The sequence below is a fragment of the Octodon degus genome, unplaced genomic scaffold (genome assembly GCF_000260255.1).
Source record: "Octodon degus isolate 3935 unplaced genomic scaffold, OctDeg1.0 scaffold00023, whole genome shotgun sequence".
NCBI classification, from domain to species: domain Eukaryota; kingdom Metazoa; phylum Chordata; class Mammalia; order Rodentia; family Octodontidae; genus Octodon; species Octodon degus.
The window spans coordinates 7,008,251-7,028,825 of record NW_004524599.1 but is presented as its reverse complement, the minus strand read 5'-3'; the positions used below and the strand labels follow the sequence as shown (position 1 = coordinate 7,028,825).

General features: G+C 43.4%; 1 protein-coding gene across 3 annotated transcripts in view; it reads right to left on the bottom strand.

The window, feature by feature from the left end:
- The window catches only part of Adtrp (androgen dependent TFPI regulating protein), a 104,575-nt gene that overhangs the window by 76,575 nt on the left and 7,425 nt on the right, over positions 1-20,575 (bottom strand). The window contains exons 1-2 of one of the 3 annotated variants that reach the window (XM_023712162.1): positions 5,549-5,625; positions 4,720-5,048 (exon numbers count right to left, since the gene is read on the bottom strand). In XM_023712162.1, the coding sequence (XP_023567930.1) occupies positions 4,720-4,854 (135 nt within the window). In that variant the 5' untranslated portion in view covers positions 4,855-5,048; positions 5,549-5,625. Of the gene's footprint in view, positions 1-4,719; positions 5,049-5,548; positions 5,626-20,575 lie in introns of those variants that run through there. The other 2 variants (XM_004628437.2, XM_023712163.1) reach the window with 2 other exon arrangements.

Sequence of the window (20,575 nt, the reverse complement as noted above, 5' to 3'; positions counted from 1 at the left end):
GAGGAGGAGGAGGAGGAGGAGGAGGAGGAGACAGGAGGCAGGAAGCAGGAAAGGGACCGCAACCTTCTGTGCCCTTACTAATGACATGATGAAGGCTGGGTGCCCTGGGAAGCAGCAGCAAGACCCCCACACGTGGAGCCAGCCCTTCAGAGCTGCCCTGGAGCAGGGCCTGTGCACTCAGATCAAGCAGGCACGGGGCACAGCAGCCTCAAGGAGGGCCCAGCACCTTGATGGGGCAGCCTCCCACTGCTGGGCAGGTCTAGGAGGAGTTGCTCTATGTGAGTCCCTTCTCCTAGGAGCTGGGGTGTGAGTACCTCAGTGCTGGAATAAAGTGACAAGATCCATGTTCTTCAGCACTACCTGAGGATAAACTGAGGCACACAGAAGTCAGGTCACACAGGAAGTGAGCAGAGAGCTCTTGTTTTTTGAGTCCATCAAGGATAAGCATTGTCCCTGTTAATATATCAATGTGATGGCAGGAATGAAGGGCATTGCACCAAGCACTGAAATAAGTCCTAGAATACAGAAGGGACCCCGTCTCCTCGCAGTGTACAGGCTGCTCTGGAGTTTGGGCCTATGGAATCTTCTAGACTTCTCTTGCCCTAGCCCTGAGTCATGATGTCTGCCTCATCCTTGAACCACTGCAGGGAGAACAAAGAGAAATCTCCCACCTCTGTGGCCAAAGTAGGGATGGGGGATTGGGGTAAAGAGGGACCCAGAATCTCCCCTGGAGATCCCTGTTAAGCGGCACCAACTGTAGCACTGTTTAAGAAGGAAGTTTATTTTTAACAAGGGGAAACCTCAGCAAAGTCAATGAACTCTGCACACTGCACTGCTGCGGCTCTCTGCCCTCCTGAACTCCCATGACTTACAGAGAGGGCTGGTGCCAACACAAGCACCCAGGGGTGCACTGGTCTTCACAGGAGTTCTGGGGCTCACTCTGGGTGTAGGACTCTATTCTCTGTTGACTACACCTCCTGAGCCCTCCAGGCCTGAGAGCTTCCACCTCAGCAGCAAGTGCAAGAAGGACAGTGGCTTGGCAGAGATCTCTGCTAGCTGGGCAAGGGAGGGTAATGTATGCAGGTGGCAACTGACCCTTGCCTGGGCATCGCATGAGCCACCCTCCCCACCGCACCATCTCTATCCACACTCCTGTCCCCTCTCAATCTTCTCTCTCCACCCACGAGATGTGGTATGTTTCCCACCTGACAGGTGGGTTCCTTGTGGCCATGCTGTGGTTAGGTACTATTCAATTTCTATTTCCACAGTAGTGGAAATGAAAGACACGAACAAGGGTTAAACCCAGGTCACAGAGGGACGGGGTGGAACTGAGAGCCCAGCCCAGGCTCAGGGCGGCAGACACCTGGCTGGCTTCGCTCCTTCCTCCTCTTGCCAGGGACTCAAGAGGCATTGTGCTCTCTACTGAAACCGAGGGCTACTCTCCTCCCGCCCTCCCGACTCTTCTCCGTGGATGACTCCGTACCTCTGCTGCCAACACTACAGGTGTGCCCTTCTGGCTTCTCTTTGATCCCTTGAGATTTGCAGAAGGGGCATGGGATAAAGCTCAGAATGAACCCTAAGAGGAGCTTTGCTTCTCAAAAATGGGACATAGCCAGTCAGGTGTGGTGACGCATGCTTATAGTGCCAGCCCTCTGGGAGGCTGAGGCAGGAGACTCATAAATTTGATCCCTGCCTACACAAATTAGAGACTTAGCAAAATTTTCTCAAAAAAATTAAATTTTTATCTTAAAATGGGCTGGGATTTTAGCTCTGTGAAAGCCCTGCATTCAAACCCCAGTGTCCCCTTACACAAAAGAAACATAATCAAGCATTTAGAAATCAAAGCTGCTTAACAGGTGTACCAACTTCCTGATCAGTCAGTTGCACAATAATACCACTACGCCGAGGTAAATAAAACAAAAGAGGTAACAGAAATACCCCCGTGTTAGAACAAGTTATAAAGTCTCTATGATTTGATCAGGGAAACCGTCAGCTAATTAATTATTAGTTAACACAAGTCAGTAAAAAACAAGCCCATGAGACTTCAAAAGCTAGAAATTTTAAAGTCCCAAATTTTTCCTCGAGTAACACTTTTTTCTTTTTTTTCTTTTTTGGGGGGAAGGATTGGGGTTTTTAAATGTGTTTGGTACAGGGTCTCACTACACAGCTCGGACGCATAGTGACCCTCTTGTTCCCAGCGCTGACATTACAGGCGTGCACACATTTTTGAAACTGATCCTCTGAAATACGCTCTGCCTGTCTTTGCCAGGTGGGAAGCAACTCATAAACGACACTTTTAAGAAATGACCCAGAACAGTCCCTTTCTGTTCCTGTGTCAGGGCAGAAGTCAGCATTGGCTTACTGCTCAGGAATGCAGGAGGTGAAGTCACGCCAAGTCACCAGATCACACGGCCCAGCTTGCATTACTGAGTACCCTGGGCCCACTGCCTGGCAAATACAACGCAGGATTGTAAACTGTTAGGGTTGACAAGGACCTGGGAGGAGAAACTTCTGTTTTTGAGCCTGGTTCTGATTGGAAGGTTAGGATTCACATGTGAGGGAAAGATGTACAAAACAATACTATCCATAAATAAGCAGCTACGAAGGTGTTCTGAAAAGTCAGAGAAAGGAAAACACACCCGGCCGGCCAGATAGCACAGCAGACTAAAGTGCCTGCTTAGGCAGAGCACAATGGCCAGGACTTGATCCCTGGAGTGCCATGCCAGCCACGCCCCCAGGGCACGCTGAGATAGGATTCCGACTGGGCCTGGTGGCGCCTGCCTGTAATCCCAGCACTTGGGAGGCTGAAAAGAGGGGAATCATTACGAGCCCGATCTGTGTCGTGAGTCCCTATAGAGCCTGTACTAAATATATTTTTAAAAAGAAAAGAAAGGAAAACAAAAGAAAAGAAAAGCCACTTGGGCTGAAGTTCATCAGCAAAGACTTCTAGGCACAGTGGAGGAGGTCGGGTGACCAAGGAGACACAGCTGGGCCTTTCTCAAGCATTGCAAGAGCAGGGCAGAGAAGTGGGGGCAGGAAACCTAGAGAACAGCCCTGGGGGCCAGGCAGCCTTTTGCGGGGAGAGCGCGGAGGGCTAGGTCAGCACGAATTCAGAAATCAGGAGTCCAGGGTTGGTTCCACAAAGCAGGAGGGAACCAAAGTTTCCTGATCAGCAGAACACATTTTAAAAAGAGGTCATGATTTTTTGTTTCATTTCTTTGTGTTTTTAAGAACAAAATAAAATATCAAGCTTTGGGAGATGAGTCTGAAATCTCAGTGGTGAATGGATGGATCAGTTAGGGAGGGCATAGTAGACGGACCCTGGCATGTGAGAGGCGGTTAAGATTGAGAAAGGAAGAAAGGTTGGACTCAACTACAGAACTGGCAAGGGAAGAAGGCTGATTAGACATGGAGCCATAAAATGAGATTCCCCCCAGGAGATGACAGTGTTCAAAAGCTCTCGGGCACCTAAGTGGGCTCAAGTAGGAAGCCGGAGAGCTGGGTTATGGCTGTAGGTGACAAATCTGTTCTTAGACACAGCTTGGAAGACAGAGCAGCCATCCTGGACTTGGCTTTGATTAGGACACCATTCCTGGGTTGGGCACCCCTCTCTTTAATTTGACCCTTTTTTAATACAGATCCAATAAGTTATGGTGCCCTTACAGTTCCATAAAAGCATCTTTTGTTTGGTTTTCTGTGAGTTGTTTTTATAAAACTTTAGGATAAAAACAAGCAGTCACCTTGGTATTTTCTGTGTCTGAAGCCTGGTCTTCTCAGGCCAGAAGCAAGAGGCCAGGACATGGCGGCCAAAGGGGAGGAGGCACCGTCTGGCCTTTTAATCTTAACCACCCTCCCTCTGCTTCCAGGAATCTTAGAGCCAGTGTTTCTGACCATGCAGGCCCTCTGCTCACCACCTGGGTCTTCCAATCCCATGGGGTCAGAACCTTCTGTCCAGTTTCTGAAGTCAAGTGTTTATACTACCTCCTGTATTTTAGTCAAAAACCTCAAATGCTAATTCTCACCCCCAAAGGATGCCCCGTTGTTAGCTTTTAACTTTTTAAAACATATTCCCAGATCCTTTTTAAAATCTGTTTGTCACTCCTATTTGCTGTCATTGACCAGCAACTTGGCTGAGCCAGGTTAAGAAGATAAGAAGGGTTTAAGTTATCAGATCAGCTTTTAAAGAGTTAAAAAATGTGTATTTGCTGCAATCCTGCTGGTTGATTTGTCCTCTCAGATGGAGCTTGGGCCTATAAAAAATTGGAGTGGGGGCTGAACATGGCAAAATGTGTTTGCTTTTCTTAGATAAATCTGTTAGTCTATGTGTGCTGTAAAATGGCATTATTCCTCCATTGGAAATCACACTTCCTACACAACATACGCCACTCTGTCTTCTCTTCACAGACTTTCCCAAGCAAGGTTCAAAATCCCTCTTGCATTTGTAATCAGTTCCACACGAAACCATGTGTTTGGTCCTTCTACCGGGCTCCAAGACAATTCTTTTCAAAAGATCATATAGCCATCAGCCAGCCCACAAGGGCAGCCACAGAGAGCTTCTAACCTGGTTTCCCAGTGCACACCACTTAGGAAGCAAGCAGAAGTCACCGACAATAAAAGATGATAAAGAATAGGATTTTGTATGGGATGCAAGGCCAAGGGGATACTCGGAGGAGCACTGACAGTACAAGTGCCTCAGTGCCCCCAGGAGCTTAGACTCACCAGGTTGAGGAGGGTCAAGTACTTTGACTGTGCACCGTCTCGAAAGATGGTTCCTTGCTGTGGGATGTAATAATTGAGGAAGATATACCAGTTCAGAAGAATCAAGTGGTACACACACATCGCAGTCCTCACCATGGCTCTGCATGGGCCACTGCAGATGTCTTCAGTTGCCTCCTTTCTTCTGTAGTCACAGAGCAAGTCCTCCGCTGACTGGAGTGCTATAAAACACACCCCTTTGGGAAGGAGAGTCCCAACCTGGGCTGGATGTTGCTTCTCTCTCAGGTTCTTTTCCAGTGTGGGAGAAGGGATTATTGCCAGTATTCAGACACCTGTGTTAAGATAATGAGAGATAATCTGAAGATTGCACTTATTTGAATGGTGAGCCTTGAAGAAGGGATGAAGCAAGGGTTGCACTTTGCACTATTTGACTAGGGCACTGGGGCAGTGAGTGGCACTGGTGCCTTAGGAAATACCCACAGGATCTAGTAAACTATTGCCAGGGCCCAACCATCTTTTCACTGGGGCAGGACAGAAAATTCCAACTCTATCCAACTCCAATTCCAACTCTGGAGAGAATGAGCACAGGTTGCTAAGGCTGAAGGTAGAGATGACTGGGTGTGTGGAGAAAGGTGAGCATCTGCTCCTAGACTGACAAGACAACCTGTGGTCCTCCAGGGCCAAAGACTTTTCTTTTTCTTTGTTTTAGTTTTACACCTTTGCCCTACAGAAGGAGGAGCTACTCAAGTTTAACCTGACACCATTTCCACAGTCATTTCTGTGGCTGGAGGGCAGCAGTGTGGAAGAGTCCTGTGGTTCTGAGCCCACATACCTGAGTGCAGGTGATGCCAAAAGAGGAACAGGGTCTTGGCACCATCTCCGTGGGGAGGAGACATGACTGGATAGAGCAAGCACAGGACTGAGGCCTGCCTCAGCCTCAACAAAGGACACCAAGAGAGACCTGGAAGTGAGACGCCTTGTGACGTCACCAGATGGTTTCCCCAGGCAACCGAGTTGTAGATTTGCGCAAATTCTTCAGAGAAAGGCTCTCACCACAGTGATGTAAGTCTGCAGTTGTTGCCATGAATGATTTCAACAGGGCTCTCGGGAACTGGGAGAAAGAGCTACAGAGTAAATAGGGAGAGCAAAGCAAAACCAGGAACAAATCTCTGTCCTCAGAGTCCATGGACTGGACAGGTCAGGATGACTGACCAGAACCAGCAATTCATTCCTGAGATCATGTCCCAGTAGTTCTTCCTTTGGAAGTGATTTGTGATGGTCTAAATGTTTGCATCCAGGGATTTAGGGAGGTGGTTACGTGACCAGGGAAGAACCCTCATGTATGAAATTTTTGCCCTTAAAAAGAAGATCCAAGGGAGCTTGTTGGCCTCTTTCTCTATGGGAGGTCATGGTGAGAAAACAGCCATCTAGGAATCAGAAATCAGGTCCTCAGTGGACACTGAATCTGCCTCGGTCTTGGAGGTTCAGCTACTAGAATTGTGGGAAATTCATGTCTGTTGTTTTGTAGGCCACCCAGTGTTTTCTTGCAGTGGCCTCAACAGCCACATTTGCCCCAAAACCCATAGATGAGATCTCCCCTAAATATTCATAAGACATTCAAACTTATTTGTGAGGCTCAGTGTTTTGACATTAAGTCCAATTAATTTTCAGCATTTTAGCAAATAGTAACAAGTTAAACATGCATAGAAAGATTTTTATACAAAAAGTATGTAATTTCAAAACTCATCTCCTTTTGTTTTTCTGCACTGAGGAATTGAACCCAGAGCCTGCACAGAAATACATCCCTGGCCCTTTATAAATTTGATTTTACTTTAATTTTTAATTTTGAGACAGAGTCTCATTAATTGGGATCCTACTGTCTCAGCCTCCCAGAGTATAGCAATTATAAGTCTTCACCACCAAACCCAGCTATATTTTCTTTTCTTTTCTTTTTGATACAGGGTCTCACTGTGCAGTTCTGGCTAGGCTTCAGCTAACTTTGTAGCCCAGGATAGTCTCAAATTCTCAAGGATCCTCCTGCCTCTGCTTCTAGGTACTGGGATTACAGGCATATGCCACCATGACCAGCCTTACATTTTCTTATAAAACTTTCCACAAAAATATTTCCAAAAGCATGGCAAGCTCTCCACTGTGACCATCTGCCCACCATGACTTCTATTCCTGGTTGAATAACCAGATACATTCCCCTCTTTCACTCCTTGAGACCAAGAGCTTTTGGAAGTGATGGCTGTCACCACACAGGGTCACAGTGCCATTAACTAATGAACCCTGGGTCTGCTCATTGCCTTTTCCATCCATAAAGCAAGAACTTAAGGATTAAACAATGAAGAGAGCTCAAGGAGAAAAGCTAGGAAACATGACAGGGGTAAAACCATATATTTATATGCACAACATGGGCAAGGCAATGATCCTGAGAATCTTCAGCAGGTTTTTGAAACTAGCAGTTAATTGGGAGGATTCTCACCCTGACTAACTATATACGCTAATACCTGTGAACTAAGCAACTGCACCAAAGACTGCAATGTGTAATACTAAGGTCATGCTTGGCATGCCTGTCATTCTGGGTCTTCTAAATTCGTAGTCCTTGTCATATCATATCAATTACAGCTATACTGTCTCTCAAGTAAATGTTTGTTAAAAAAAAAAAGAAAAGATAGTAAGTGAAAACAAGAGACGAGGAAAAAAAATGTCATAAGACTGTCATAGGACAATGCTTATTGAAGAGAAATAGAAGAAATTTGGCAATGCCCTAAAATATGTGAGAACTTCAAGGTAGAATTGTTTTTCACAAGAAACACTAAAAATGCAAACAGAAGCACACTTTCTACTTAGAAAAGTACACAGGTAATTCAACTAGTAGACGTGACGTTCTTTGCAACTGTGTTTACTACACTGTAAGACCCTGGAACTCCCTTCTTTAATTTCCCAAATATTTATTGAGCAACTACTATTTGCTAGATACTTATTGGCTGATGGAGATTTCCTAAGGAATAAGAGCGAGCTACCTCTTGGCTTTGTGGGGTTCATGTTCTAACAGGGGAGATAGACAGTAGACAAGAGCAAAATCAGTGCTAACTTATAACTATGGAAGCCTTCATGAAGGACACACAGCAGACTCACTGGAAAAGACAGTACCATGGGGGCAGCACTGGAGGGTCAGGGGAGTCACCCTCCTGGGCAAGCCAACAGTTCCCCAGCACAGCCAACGCACTCTTACTCTTCTTCCCAGGCTCTTCAGTGGCCCCTCTTTTCTTTCTTTGCCAGCTCCTTGCAGTCATATTTCCCAGGAGCAGTCTCCTATCCGTACCACACACTCACCCTGGTCATGTTAGCGGCTATTGTGGTTTCTACCTCCACCTTTGGAATCTCACATTCTATACCTCTAGATCAGCCCTCTCCACACCTCCTCCAAGTTTCCAACATGCCTTCAGCTGCCTGCTGTTAAGAGGAAGCCAGACACATCTCAAATGCAACATGTGTAAAATAAACAACACGGGCCCCTCTCATCTGTGGCGTCTTAGAGGAAGACCCCACCATCCAGCTGGGAGGCTCTCCTGCCCCTGTTCCCTCCTTACTCCTCCAGCCCACTAACCACTGTGTCCCAGCAGTCATCTCCCAAGTTGGGCTCAAGCCAGTCCTCTTCTCTGCAGTCCTCAAAGAGCTACCTGGATCAAGTTGCCTCCGTCTCCCACTAATGCGATCGCCATGGTCTTCTAGTTGTTTTTCCAGATTCTAGTTTTGTTTTTTATTCTGTTCTTCATAAGGTCAGGGGTAATTCTTTCTCAAGTGCCATTTTTGTCCTTGGCTTTGTCCTTTTACCGCACTAAAGTCACCTACAGCATGATCTCTGAGTTCCTAACTGTCCATAAACTGCCCTCAGCCACCTATTTTTGGTACTCTCTCTCTAGCTTCCTCTTTTTTCTCACACTTGACCAAAATGACCATAAGACCAACCTCGCTGGCCAGGTCATTTCCATACACACACAGACACACACATATAACCTTACTCTTCCTGCCTCCTCTCCATGATGCGCTTTCTCAGCAAGCCTGATTGGTTATCTCAGAATCATCCCGCAAAAGACAGCCCAGCAGTTTCTTCCTCTAGGAACCATTTCCTGGGCCTCTCCGCAGCCGTTATACTTGAAAGCCCTCTCCTCCCTTCCTTTGGACCTTATGCATCTCTGCAATTTGCATGGTAATGAGGAATTCATCTTCTTTAAATGCAACTATGTCTTAGGGCTCGGAGATGCTTCGTTTGAATTCCTAGAGCTTGGAAGACTGCTGGGCACAAAGTCTCTACTTCATAACTAGCTGTTCTGTAAGAGAATAAGTCACTCAGTTAAAAATGCACACAGGATCTAAATACAGTGCTACCTTGGCTTATGGACTTAATTTGCTTTACAATTTTGGGGAAGAACACTGCATTTAGGTTTGGTGGGAAGATGCCACGGTCCTGTTTGTCACCTGATGTGGAATTTGAAAACAGAAGCAGAATTTTGCCAAATGCTTGTATTTCCAAATAGAAGTGTTGGTGAACTGAGGCATTACTGTAGATGTTTTTCAAAATAAGATACAGAAATGACTAACAGGTATGTGAAAAAATGTTCAACAGTATTAATCACCAAGGTAATGTGAGATAGAAGTCCAGGGAGATAGCTCAGCAGCTTAAGCGCCTGCCTGGCAAGCACAAGTTCAATGCCTGATACTAAAAAACTAAAAATTAAAAGAAAATAAGATAATGTAAGATAATACCATGATGGGATATGACTGTACTTCTACCCTTAAGGCTGTTGTTAAGAATATATGCTGATAAGGATGTGGAGAAAAGGGACCCCAGAACATGGTGTTGGGAATGTGAAACAGTGAAGCTTTTCTGAAAAACAATACGGAGGCCTTTCAAGAATTAAAAGTAAAATTATCTTGTGGTCTAGCAGTCTCACTGCTGTGCATGCACCCGAAGGAGATGAAATCAGTACATGGGAGAGACTACCCCACTCCCTGTGTTTCTTGCCTCACAAGAGCCACCATACGGGAGCACTCTTAATTCTCACTGCTGGATGAATGAAGAAACTGTCTGATGTCATACACAAGCTGGGACAGTACTCAGGTTTTTAACAAATTCTACCATTGGCAACATACGTGGAATGGGGAGACACTCTGTAAAGTGAAATGAGACAGGCACAGGAAAGCAAATATTGGTTGCACTTACATTAGGAGTCTTTTAAAAGCCAAATAGATAGAAGCAGAGACTAGAATGGCAGCTACAAGAGGCGGCCAGTAGAGGTGGGTTGATGAAAATTAGTTAGAGGCCATGAAATTTCAATTTGAAAGGGGGAATAAGGTCAAGAGGTCTATTACTGTACATCATAGTGACTCTGTCATAGTCAACAGCAGTTAATAACCATTGAATTGCTCCTGAAAATTACTAAGAGGGCAGATTTAAAGAGACCTCACCATAAGCCAGAAACGTGTGTAATAAAGCGTCCTCCAGTTAGCATGCCATAGTCATTCCACAGTGCATACGTATTTCAGAGCATCATGCTGTACACCATTAATGTATACAATTTGTGCTTATGAATTCAAAATTAAATAAATATCACAAATATATGTGTTGAATAAACACACATACGAATACTAGATATACCAGTCTCCTGAGCCTTCTTACTACAAAGCCAGCTCATTAATGAAAAGGCCTACTATGCTGAGAACATGCTGGGTTCAGAGGAGGCAGTGGGATGCCAGGACAAGTGAAGTCAGAGCCTCAGCCCTGGAGGAATTCAAAGTCAAGTGGTGAAGACAGATAGGTAAACAAGAAATTATAGCATGATGTGCTAAGTACTATAATAGAGGTATGCGTAAAGTACTAATGGAGCCTAAATTACCCTGCACATTATTCTGTCATTTTATATACACAGAAGATTGAGCTAAGGATGGATGCATTGAATAAATCATCGGAGACGCCAGATGTTGTGCAGAACATGGAGATTAAAATAATCTCACTGACTCTAGTTCCTGCCCACCAGCACCCTTAATAGTTCTGCCCAGTACAGATGCAATCCATTCCTGGACCGGTCCCTGAGTGATGAGATACAAAGAGCACTGACTCACAACACCTGGGCTAGAATCTGAGCCTGCTCGCACAGTGCGAACTAGGGCTGGCCAGCCATCTGCCTCATGGGTTGCTACGGTTTAGATCTTAAAGGTCCACCAAGGGTCCGGGTGGCAAAGACTTCATGGTCAGTTTCTGGTGCCTTTGAAATGTACGAGAATTTTAAGAGGAAGGATCAGGCGGGAGGAAATTAGGTTTCGGGGGCATGCCTTAGAAGGGGCTTTGGAGACCTTGCACTTCTACTTTCCCTTTGCTTCCTGGCTGTCATGCAGAGGGGAGTCTTCTCTGCCACACCTTCCTGTCATGAGCTACTGCACCACCATAGGCCAAAGCAATATGGCCAACCCTCCATGGACTGCACTGTACCCAAATGCATCTTGCCTTGTTAAGATGATTGGCTCAGGTATTCCATCACAGAGTGCAAAGCTGAGTAGGCCAGAAGGATCAAGGAATCTCCAGGGTTATTTCACCTCCCAAGGAGGAGAGATGAGCCGAGCTGACAGAACACTGGAGCAGGCTTTGCAAACACCAGAGGGGAGCCCCAGGTATGACCACACAGGTGCGCGCCCACCACCCCACACACAAGGAGCCAGTCCCAGGAGGGTGTGGCACACGCTGTGGTGACAGCTGTGGGCAGCAAGTGCAGTGCCAAGGGGAAAATGAGGACAGTACTGAAGTCAGGGTCAAGGACAAGTCTGCAGGAATGAGACTTCATTTGGGCCTGAGGGACAGGCCCTGTCCAAATTTAGCTGCCATGCTAAACAACTATTGGGCTTTTTTTATTTGTAAATTTTATTTTTTATTAATTTTATTCAGAAACAAATATCGAGAAGACAGTTTCAAAACTGGTTAGTAGGACAGTTTCAATAATTAATACGTTGCATATTGTTGTCTTCATAGTGGCTAACTATAGTACAAGATGCAGACATGATATCTTGTCAAGACAGTATTAGTACAAATCTTTCTTCTCACTGAATTAAGAGAAAGTAGCTGTATATCTATCTTAACTATTTTGTATATACAGATACAAAATGGTCCTTCATTTGTATTCCCTTTTTTGGTTTAGTTTTGTCAGAGAAGGGTATTCCATTGCCATTTAAATATTGTAGGCACATGAATTCAGCAAGATAATCCAATATAGTCCAGTAGGTATAACACAATTAAAAGAAAGCAAGAACTTAAGGATTAAATAACAAAGAGAGGGCAAGGAGAAAAGTTAGGAAACATGATAGGGGTAAAACCATATATTTATATGCACAAGATGGGTAAGGCAATGATCCTGAGAATCTTCAGCAGGTTTTTGAAACTAGCAGTTAATTGTTAAGATTCTCACCCTGACTAACTGTATATGCTGATACCTGTGAACTAAGCAACTGCACCAAAGATTGCAATGTGTAATAGTAGGGTCATGCTTGGAATGCCTGTCATTCTGGTCTTCTAAATTCGTATTCCTTGTCATATCATATCAATTACTGCTATACTGTCTCTCAAGTAAATGTTTTTTTTTTAAAAAAAGGGTAATAAGTGAAAATAAGAGACAAGAAAAAAATGTCATAGGACTGTCCTGCTACAATGCTGTGTATGGTTAGATTTCTAAATTTCTGTGTAAAAATATGTAATTGTTTATTCCTATTTTTAAAATTTTTTTGATTTTTTTTCTTCACATCCTGTAGGGATTTAAAGTTTAATATATCAATACTTGATGGAAAATACCTGTTCCATGTTATGTCTGAGATGTTTGATACTCAAACAGATAGTGAGCTCAACTGCCTATGTTATAGGGTAATAATATGGTTAAACTTCTCTTCTGGAGAATTAACAACTTAAGTTTGCAGACCAAAAATTAGAGAAAAAGGAGGGCTGCAAGGACAGCCAACATTTTGGCCCTAGCCCTTCAAGGTCAGTGAGGACTCAGGACATAAGAGAACCTGTACTGTAACATCCTATAACTCAGTAATGTCCCAAATTTTCTGATCAAGGAGATTATGGGGCCACAGAGGAAAGTGATTGACAATGTAGAGTGTGCCTAAGGAGAGTCACATGGAGAGAAAACACTCTCTCAGGCTTTCACAGAGAACAAATGGTCAAGCAATGGCTGTGACTCATCCACATGGCTGACACTGAGAAAGGATATACAAAGTGCGGTACAGGGCTACAGGATAAATCCTGAGGGGACTTGACTGACCTTGGCAGATACAAAAGTTACATTTCTTGTCACATAGGTCTTGCTTTATCTTGATCTTAACCATCCAGCAGAAAAACCAGTAATGTTAAGGTTCAAGGCCAGAACACTGGCAGGCCTAGTGCTTGTCTCCCTAACCCTCCTAACCTGCAGAGCTCCTTTGAAGCAGTTTGCTCCCTCTACCTGCATGGTTTTGGGTGTTCATCTGAGGTGGCCTTCTTAGGGTAACCAGTCCCACCACAGAGCTCTAATGCAGGGAGCCCTGTTTCCTAAGCAGCACTAACTGACACAACCAATGCGACTGTGCAGCCTCCAGGGCTGCCCAAGACAGCTCGGTACCCTCAGCAGGCTCACGTAGCTGGTAAGTTACAGAGCCTAGTGAGGCTTTGCCATCTGCCTGTGTCAGTTCTGGCTTTGGGGCATTCTGTGTTGTGTTGTGTTGTGTTGTGTTGTTTTGCTTTGTTTTGTTTTTTGGACCAGGGATTAAACTCAGGACCTTGTGCTTGCCAGGCAGGTTCTTAAGCCACTGAGCTATCTCCCTGGCCCTGGGAGTTCTTGATATTAACCTGGGGGGGGGGTCACTTTTCCTTGATTTCCTGACTATTACACCTCGATTGCTCAGTGTTGTTTGTAATTCCTCTATAAGCCCTGTTGCCTTTGAACCAATATCCCCTACACTGCCTTCAGAAGTATCTCTTCCCAGTAAAGGGTGGAACTTAGAAATACTGAATGCCTAGTTGACCTGGATCTCCCTTCCTGTGGCCTTTGCACCTGGAACCCCAGTCCATTGGCTGGATGTAGGGCTGGGAACTGAAATGCTGCACCAAGAGCATTTGTTTTTCTTAGAGGCCACTGTGAATGCCCTGCTTTTTCAAAACTAGAACTTTCAGGAAAAGGCTCATCCAAAGCGTGTTCAGAGAGAACATACGTGGGTTCCCAGCTACCAAACTAAGCCAAGGCTAAAAGGCCCTAGAACTTGCTTGTCAGATTTTTTAACATCTATAACAACACTCTTCACCCACTACTTTGTTGCATGGGAAAACTGATCGAGATCAGCCTTCCTCTTTAATGCCAAAAGTTGTTTTGCAGTGGGACACAGAACTCTTATGCCGACCTGAGACTGACTCAGAGGAGCCGACTTCTGTCAGTAGTTCTGAGTTTTTGATTGAAAGACCTAAGAACGCTTCCTGTTTACCAGTTTGGAGATGACTCACATTATTTCAAGAGTGTAGATCAGGGAAAAGAGAAACTCATTTAAAGTCAGATAAGAAAGTTAAAGCTCAGAGAGTTTAAGGGATTTGCCAAGAGTCACCAGCTATTAATGCGGGGGCTATGGTCAGAATACACGGTCTCTATAACTTGAATCATGCTTTTCTGTATCTACATTTCTAGAATTTTCAAGTGGACATCTCTTGCCTGACTTAGTGTATGTATCCCTGTATCAGACCTGATGAAGTTATCAAAAACAAAATTATTAAAGAGAAAATATCTAACTAGAAACACCTTTTTAAACTAGGCATGGTGTCACACCCTTCGAATTCTTGAATGTTCCTTGGCCCCTTTCCACCATGTGCCGTCCAGTCTCCATGGTTTCAGATGACAAACACGAAGTTAGAATTTGTGACCCCTGTGTGTCATTCTTTTCCAGCTATTTTCAAGACTTCATCTTTAGTCTTCAGCAGATCCATTACAGTGTGCTGACCTGTGGATTTATTTGGGCTACCACACTGAAGATTTTCCTGTTTCTTAAACATGTATGTTTATGTCTTTCTACAAGTTTGGAAGTTTTCAGCCCTTAGTCTGCTTTGCTTTGTTGCCATTCTATGGATTGAATCCAGGACCTCATGAATGTTAGGCAAGCACTCCACCACTGAGCAATACCCTAAGCCCCTTTTTAAGTATTTTATTTTTTAAATAGGGTCTAAGTTGCCCAGGCTAGGCTCAAAGTTGTGATTTTTCTGTCTAAACCTCCTGGGAAGAGTACAGACATACACCACCACACTCTGTTCAAACATATTTGTTTGTTTGTTTTTTTCAAATACACTCAACTTTCTATCGTTGTGGGCTTGCAGTTGATACGACTTTTTAAAAATCTTTTGCTACTATCCAATGCTCTCGATTCTTTTTCTTTTAAGTCTGTGTTATCGCTGACTTTCAGGCTGTATCTACGTTTCTAGAATTCTCAAGTGGACATCTCATGTTGGATGGATAAATTCAGGCTGGATAAATTCCCTTAACATATCTTAAACTTCTTTAAGTCTATCCATGCTCATCTTCTACCTGTATGGCTCAGAGATGTAATTTCCATTGCTTTATTTTTCAGTTCTTATAATTTCCATTGGTGGATTTTTGTAATTGCTGTTTCTTCACTGATAATCTCTGATTTTTATTCAATTTATCATGGAATTTTGTACCTTAAAATATTTGACAAGTAATGACGGTTTCACATTAGTTGACTGCTTTGTTTTATCATCAAGATGTGATTTTCCTCCTGGTTCGTGGTGTGACTGCTTCTTTTCAGGAGCACTGTGGGCATTTAGGCTACTGTTTAGGATACTTGCAAGCCCCCTTTAAATGTTTTATTATAGTACTCAGTCTCTCTGCACAGATTTGACACTTGGATCCAGGTCTACATATTATAGGCCATGGTGTGATGACAACTGATTGACTGATTTTTGTCTTTTTTTTTTTTTTTTTTTTTAAAAAAGGGTTTCACTATCCAGTTCAAGCTGACCATGACTCACGTCAGCCCTCCTGCCTCAGCCTCCTGAATGCTGAGATTACAGGCATGAGCCACCAAGCCTGGTGACAATTTAACATTTTCTGAGTCTATTTTCTATGCTGTTTTCTGAAATGTCTCCAGACATTGCTGAAAGTCCCCTGGGGAGAAAATCATCTTCAGGAGAGGACCATTGCTGTTGGGAAGTTAGCCAGAAGTAGCCACAATGTGGACAGAGCATGCCTCCATGAGGCAAGTGGAAGGAATTCTCTCCCAAAGTGTACACAACTGTAGAATCCCATCCTGTGCTTTCACATACCAACTCTCCTCCCTAAGAAGAGGAAAAGTCTTTATTCTCCTCTTTCTCCATCTGACCACATGCATTTTCAGGAAAGATGTTGATAATGGGCCTGCTAAGGTGGACAGGAGGGGATTTCCTGTGTCATCCAGCTCAGAAATTAAAATAGCCATGGCCAAACAACTGGCCTTCATTAGGGAATTACAGCTCTTAAATATCAAAGTGGAATCTCTAGAATTATATGTGTATATCTTTATTCAGCTTTAAAGCATGCTCTCAGAAATCATTATCAGACACATCCTCTTTTGCTTGTTAGTTGTTTTGTTTTGTTTTTTCTACCTCGCTAAATGACATTACAGGAACTTTTGAAAGTTTGTACTTTTCTGCATGGAAACATGGGACAGTATTTCCTGAAAACAAGGAAAAGGTTATGCTTTGAAAAAATAAAAAAAAACCCTTATCTAAAAAAAAAAAATGAGAGAGCGCAGACCCGGCGAGTGAGTGAGACGACCCAGGCCTCGGGATCCTAAACAGACCCAGAGCGCAGGCCCGGCGAGTGAGTGAGACTTCCCGGGCCCAGGGATCCTCTTTTGACCCAGGCTGCAGGCCCAGCAGGGAACCCTTCAGCAGAACTCCCTGCAAGGAGGCTAGAGGCAAGACCCACACAGCTGATTTAGGGGCAGAACATCTTGCCAAAGAGACAAAAAGGGTTCAACTTTAATACCTGCAGCAGAAAGAAGTGGAGCGCAACAGCCAGAACCAAACAACACCCACCTGGAGGAATCCGAACTTCATAGATCCGGACCTGGTGCTAAGGTAATAACTCTATCTAAGCTCTACACCAAAGGTCAGAAGACAGGTATACAAAATGACAAAGAGAAGGAACAAAATGCAGTCTCAGGCCCCGAGTCCACCCAGTACAAATGCAGAAGACACTATCACTGAGGAAACTGGAAATCACACACCAGATATCTCTGAAATAATAGCGTTGACAGTAAAGAATCAACTGCAGAAAGGTATACAAGAAATAATTTCGGAACTAAAAAATATAGTGGTAACTATAATCAAAGAAGTACTAAGTGCTTCTAAAGAATACACTGACAAAAAAAATAGAGGAGAGTATAAAAATGATGGAACCCCTGAATAAACAATTTAGGAAAGAAATAGAATCTATGAAACAGGTTCAAAGTGATATACAGGAAATTAAAACCTCAATCACAAGCTGGCAAAATCGTTTGCGTGAAAGTGAAGATAGACTTTCTGACCTGAAGACACCATTGCAGCTAGTGAAAAAGTAAAAAAAATCTCTTCAAAACAACTAGGATGCAGGAAAAAATAATTCAATACCTGCAAGACGATGCAAAGATGAACAATGTGAGACTAATAGGCATCAATGAGAAGGAAGGAGTACATACAAATGATATAAAAAGAATATGGGCAGAAGTAATAGCAGAAAACTTCCCAAATATGGGACAACAATCTGACATTCCTGTAACTGAAGCACATAGAACTCCAAATAATATCAATCCATTGAAAACCACACCCAGACACATAATAATCAAGATTCCAGAAATTCAGCATAGGAACAGTATACTAAAAGCTGCTAAAGAAAAGAAACAGATCACTTTTAAAGGAAAACCCATCAGAATAACGGCAGATTTTTCTTCACAAACCATCAAGTCAAGAAGAGCATGGAGCAAAGTACTTCAAGTCTTGCAAGAAAACAAATTCCAACCCAGACTGATCTATCCTGCAAGACTATCTTTCAAATATAATGGAGAAGTGAAATATTTTCATGACAAAGAACAACTAAAGAATTTCATGATGACAAAGCCAAGCCTACACAGACTACTAAATGAGGTTCTAGAGAGGGAGCAAATTGATCATAGTCCCATGAATGAGAATGGAAAGAACCCATCAAATAGGGCAAACAAACAGAGGAGAATAAGAGGTTTACAATAGTAGTCTTTTAGTTATTCCTTTGTGTTGAGCAGCAGAATATTTTCATCAGCACACCCTACAAATAGACTTCTCTTCCACCCTATGAGTCATGATTCTACCTGAGTCTACAGGGTGGATTTCAAAGAAATAGCTGTAGCTCAGTTCTACAAGTCACGCCTAGCCACCAGTAACTGTCACGGTCATTATGCATGTCCACAACACATTAGAACTTTGTGCGATATCCCATCCTCAAACTGTTAAAAGTGCTGGTCATTTATTTGCCATTCCAGTATTTATCTTATGTTTTACTCTTAGTACTTCTGTTTTGAATCATTTAATTTTCTGAATATTGCTTAATATTAATTTTTGTTCCTAGATTTATACTGTATCTTTGACTTACAATTTATTTAAAAAGACATTGTATGATATCTTCTAGTATTAGAAACTTTAAAAAAAAAAAATGAACCAACACAGAAACCCAAAACCAAGTTGCCAGATTTTTCATTGTAGAGCTGATCACATTTATTTGGCCCAAAGGAATTGTTTTGGTTCATCATTTGGTGCCCTATGACTAAAAATGCCATCTTCTGACAATATAAAAATGAAATGAAACCTTGTAAAACACTCATTTGCACAGTGGCTGGCACAGAAGGTCACACTTGTTGGCCTCATTGGCATTTTCTAACTGCCAAGTGGATCTGTACTATTCCATGTTAATTATAGACATCTGGAGCCATTTCACATTATTGGGTCATTAAGCATTTTCTACCAATATTTTCTAGAGGGTCCTTGGTGCTTTGGCCCACTGATGTGATTCTGATGCATTTTATTGGTGCCCAAGTAAATCATGTAAGATAAAATTAACCTCTATTTCTTAACTTCAACAGGAGTAGATCTCTTTAAGAGGAGGCCTGTTGAGGATAAGGTTGCTTTATAAATTATGAGTTTTTGGGACAGAAGTATAGGATTATCAGCAAATTAGAGCCACTATCTCTTGACCTTCCACTCCATACTCAGCCTCTTATATACTGTTAGGGAATAAAATCTAATGTGTTTTGAGTAATTACAATCTCAACTGCTCTAAATGGATTCCATACAAGCCTGGGGGATTTGGAGAGCTCTGTGTGTCTGAGGAGGGGAACAGCCCTCATTATTTTGGTGATCACAGAAAGTAAAGAATAAGGACCACTGTGAAAGTTGGTTGCTACTCTGCTTTCTCTGGCTTTTTGCCTCCTCTGCAGCTCTGTGGGAAGATGATGGGTGAATTGTTTGAAAGATATCCAGACCTTTCCTCACAATGTGTTGCCTCTTCCTCTTCTCTGTGCACCCCTGAGATTAAGAAGGGATCATTCACAAGGTCCACACAGGGAGAGGGTGAAACACAGGCATGTGTCTTCAAGGCTGTCTTCCAGTAAGGTCACTTTCCAGGGTATGTGCTTGAAGTGGTGGAGAGCTGACTGCTTTTTCTGTTAGGAGAGGCAATAATTACTGCACTGCAATCAGTAACACCATTTCAAGGTTCTGTCGCCAAAGACATCCTCCCCACCACTGTGGTAACAAAAACATTTTTATGCAGTCATTGACTTTCCAGTGCAATCAGTGTGACCATCCCTGTTTCATCCACCTGGCTGTCTCCTCAAAGTGAGCACTGGCTCAAGAGCTTGGAGACAACATACTGGGTTTAGAAGGCATTGGGCCAAGTGGCCACTTAGGAAAGCCCTGGCACTACTGGCTAGCATCCATCCGAGGCTCTGATGTCTACCATCAAAGTCCTTGCAAGAGAAGGAATGGGGAAAGGTTTGCAAGTTGCTGTATTAGAGAGGCTCTCACATTACTTTTTGCCATTTTGATGAGGCTGTTGACCTGAAATTCAATGTTGGTTTCTGATGGTTTTTACAAAGCAGCCACCTGGGAAAAGTGCCAAATTCAGGGATCTCTACTTCAGGGATTGGGTCTGGTTCTTCTCATGTGTGTTGCCCTGGTGAGCTTATAAAACTCCAAATCTCAATTTCCTCCACTGGGAAATTGGACCAATAAGAACACCCAACTCATAGTATGGCTGTGCAGATTGAATGAGACAGCACATGTGGGCGCCTTGGGTAGAGCGGTTGAGATTATAATTACTCAAAACACATTAGGTTTTATGGTAAGGAATCCATGCAGAGCTTTTGTCACTACAGTCATCACCTAAACAGAATGAGGTCCATGTGGTCCCCACTAGTGCCCATTCCACGGCATGTGGTGGAGGAAGCGGCTTTCACAGTGGGTCTCCAGCGAACAGCATGGCAGAGGTGCTAAATCTATCACTAGACCCTTCATTGCTAGCAGCCTGAATTCTTTCCAGAAAAATTTGATGGGAACCATTTCCAAACATATTTCACAGTTGTCTTAAGGCCAACATTGGCTTTCAAACTGAGAAAAAAAAATCTTTACTCTCAACATGGGGCTTTCCATGAAGACCATAATGACCCAAAATTTCCCACTAGATCCTGCTGAATTTCTTAGGAATTGAAAGGGGCAACTGAAATTAACCTACAAGCCAAGGTTTGTGAATTGTTAGAGACAGAGAGACAGAGACAGACAGACAGA